The 2,500-nt window shown below is 39.4% G+C and overlaps 1 protein-coding gene across 1 annotated transcript in view; it reads right to left on the bottom strand.

Annotated features, from left to right (window-relative positions):
• The window catches only part of LOC135218483 (uncharacterized), a 31,385-nt gene that overhangs the window by 24,226 nt on the left and 4,659 nt on the right, over positions 1 to 2,500 (bottom strand). Inside the window, exons 5-6 of the mRNA XM_064254815.1 lie at positions 1,925 to 2,013; positions 1,329 to 1,447 (exon numbers count right to left, since the gene is read on the bottom strand). Of these exons, the coding sequence (XP_064110885.1) occupies positions 1,329 to 1,447; positions 1,925 to 2,013 (208 nt within the window). The remainder of the gene's footprint in view (positions 1 to 1,328; positions 1,448 to 1,924; positions 2,014 to 2,500) is intronic.

Raw genomic sequence — 2,500 nt, 5'->3', positions numbered from 1 at the left:
GTATCTCTGACGTCACTGATTTGATCTCTGACGTCACGGCTCTTCATAGCGAGTGGTCTCCCAGGTCACTTCTCTTATTCTGGCCGGAACTTGACGTTTTAATTTTCTAAGTTTATATTTGTGTTTTTTCGTAAATGGGTGTTTCTTTCCTTATGTATAATATATGTATATATATATGTATATATATATATATATATATTATTATATATATATATATTATATATATGTGTGTGTTGTGTGTAATATAATTACCGTCAACTCAGAGCGACGCAAGGGTGCGTGTGAGAAATGTTTCTTTGTGTACTTGATCTTTACGAATCTTCACTCGTCTTCAGCCTCCCTTTTCATAGCTCTCATCGGCGTGTGAAACGTTTATATATATATATATATATATATATATATATATATATATATATATATAGTATATATATATATATATATATTATATATATATATATATATATATATATATATATATATATATAATCGAATTATTTAACGTTTTACTCCAAACCTCAGATAGCGTATCTTCTTCTCTGTCCCCAGCTGCGTATTGAGGTAATGCGGTCAGTGCAACTTACGGGGTGCACTGCAGGCATTACAAAAAACTATTTGTAGCTCACCTTCGGCCCGTAGCTACCCTGACTTTTTGGCTTTTTATTTTACCTCCGTTCCTGTTTCCAACCTTTAGTCTTGCTGTTACTTCTTAGTGGGGCAAGACAAGTTGGGGGGAGGGGTGGGGGGGGGGGGGGGGGGGGGTTCTTCCAGATCTTCTTTTAGATCGTTGTTCTTCATTTCATTTGTTTCCTGGATCTCTTATCTAGCTGTTCAACCTCTCCAACTCCTGTGGAGACGAAAGTGCCACAGTGATTGGCTCGTCAGCCTGAACTTCTTGAGGAAATCAGACCAAATCTGTGTTCTCAGTCTGCATATCTTCTATTTAAAAAAAAAAAAAAAGGAAGACTGTAACAGTCCTTGACGGTATTCTCAATTGAAAAAGTTCCTTGAAGGATGGTAGTGCTTCTTCAGGCATAGCTTAAAAGTTCTTTGAGGTATCCCTTCCGCCCCTAGCTGCAACTCCTCACATTCCTTTTGCTGTACCTCCGTTCTTGTTCTCTTTCCACAACCGTCTCAAAACAATCGTTTTCATAGTGCAGCTGCTTTGGGGTTTTCCTCCTGTTACACCTTCCAAACCTTTTAACTCTCCGTTTCGCTTCCAGCGCTGAGCGAGACCCCATAGGTCCCAGCAGCTCTTGATGACCTCTGGCCAAAATTTTATAATCCATTCCAGTTTAAAAAGTTATAAAAAAAATGATTGACACGATTACCGGAGCTGGGAACTTCCGCAATGCAGGCGAAGAGGCATTCTCCACCCTGGTTGGCGTAGACGATATCCAAGCTGTCCTGTTTCTGAGTGGGTCCGATCGTCTGGTATCCATTGGTGTACCTGGAATGTGAATGAATTAGAGCTCAGGTTCTAATCCACTGCGAGTATCATTTACTCCTCAGTGTCTAAGTTCTAACAATACTCAGGTTTCAGGTTATCATTCTCGTACAAGCTGATTAAGGTTGAGCATTCCCTGCTCTAGTTCTGACCATGGTATAAATGATGAATTTTTTTTGTTTTTTTGTCAGGCCAATGAAAATGTATCTTACTGTTGCGATATGCAGCTGCCGGCACTCACATTGCTTATAAACTTACGTTACATAATGACAAAAGGTTCAATATTCCCTGCTTTAGGTCTAATCATGGTGGAAATTATGAAATGACAAAATTTGTTGTTGTCAGGTCTATGAAAATGTGCCTACTTTTGCGACATACCACTGCCGGCACTTACATTGTTTATAAACATTCGTAACGTAATTACAAAGACATACGTATATATTCCAAATGTTTACGACTGGGATTCATATCACTACATACCGAGCTTCGCCAACAGTCAAGGAAGGGGACTGACACGTGTAGCTGGAAAACTGGTACGTGCACGTCACTGAGATGGTGTTTCCAGGGGCCTGGAATGACAGCACAGTGGAAAAAAAATTAAGTATACCTTAGTTTAACCAGACCACTGAGCTGATTAACAGCTCTCCTAGGGCTGGCCCGAAGAATGAGATATTTTTACTTGACGAGGAACCAGTTGGTTACCTAGCTACGAGACCTACAGCTTATCGTGGGATCCGAACCACACCGAGAAATGAATTTCTATCACCAGTAATAAATTATCTCTGGTTCTGCGTTGGAACTCAAATGGTTGATAATTTCGTTAAGTAATAATGACTTGAAAAAGAAAGAAAATAAAAATGCCATGCGCCATGTCTCAATATCCTATAGCGATGAAATTCAAAGTTATACAACGATTTGTATGACTTCTCGGACTTTAGACACTTCCGTACACTTTTCAAAGTGCCTATTGAAATAAGCTGAAGAGGCACTTTGTAGAGAGCGCTACTAGCTACTTAAGATCAAGATAAATGTCACAGCCCTTGATAAGGGAAATGG

Source organism: Macrobrachium nipponense, chromosome 19, assembly GCF_015104395.2.
Source record: "Macrobrachium nipponense isolate FS-2020 chromosome 19, ASM1510439v2, whole genome shotgun sequence".
Taxonomy (NCBI): Eukaryota; Metazoa; Arthropoda; class Malacostraca; order Decapoda; family Palaemonidae; genus Macrobrachium; species Macrobrachium nipponense.
Note: the sequence above shows the minus strand (reverse complement) of the source record. Positions and strands in the feature narration are given on the sequence as shown.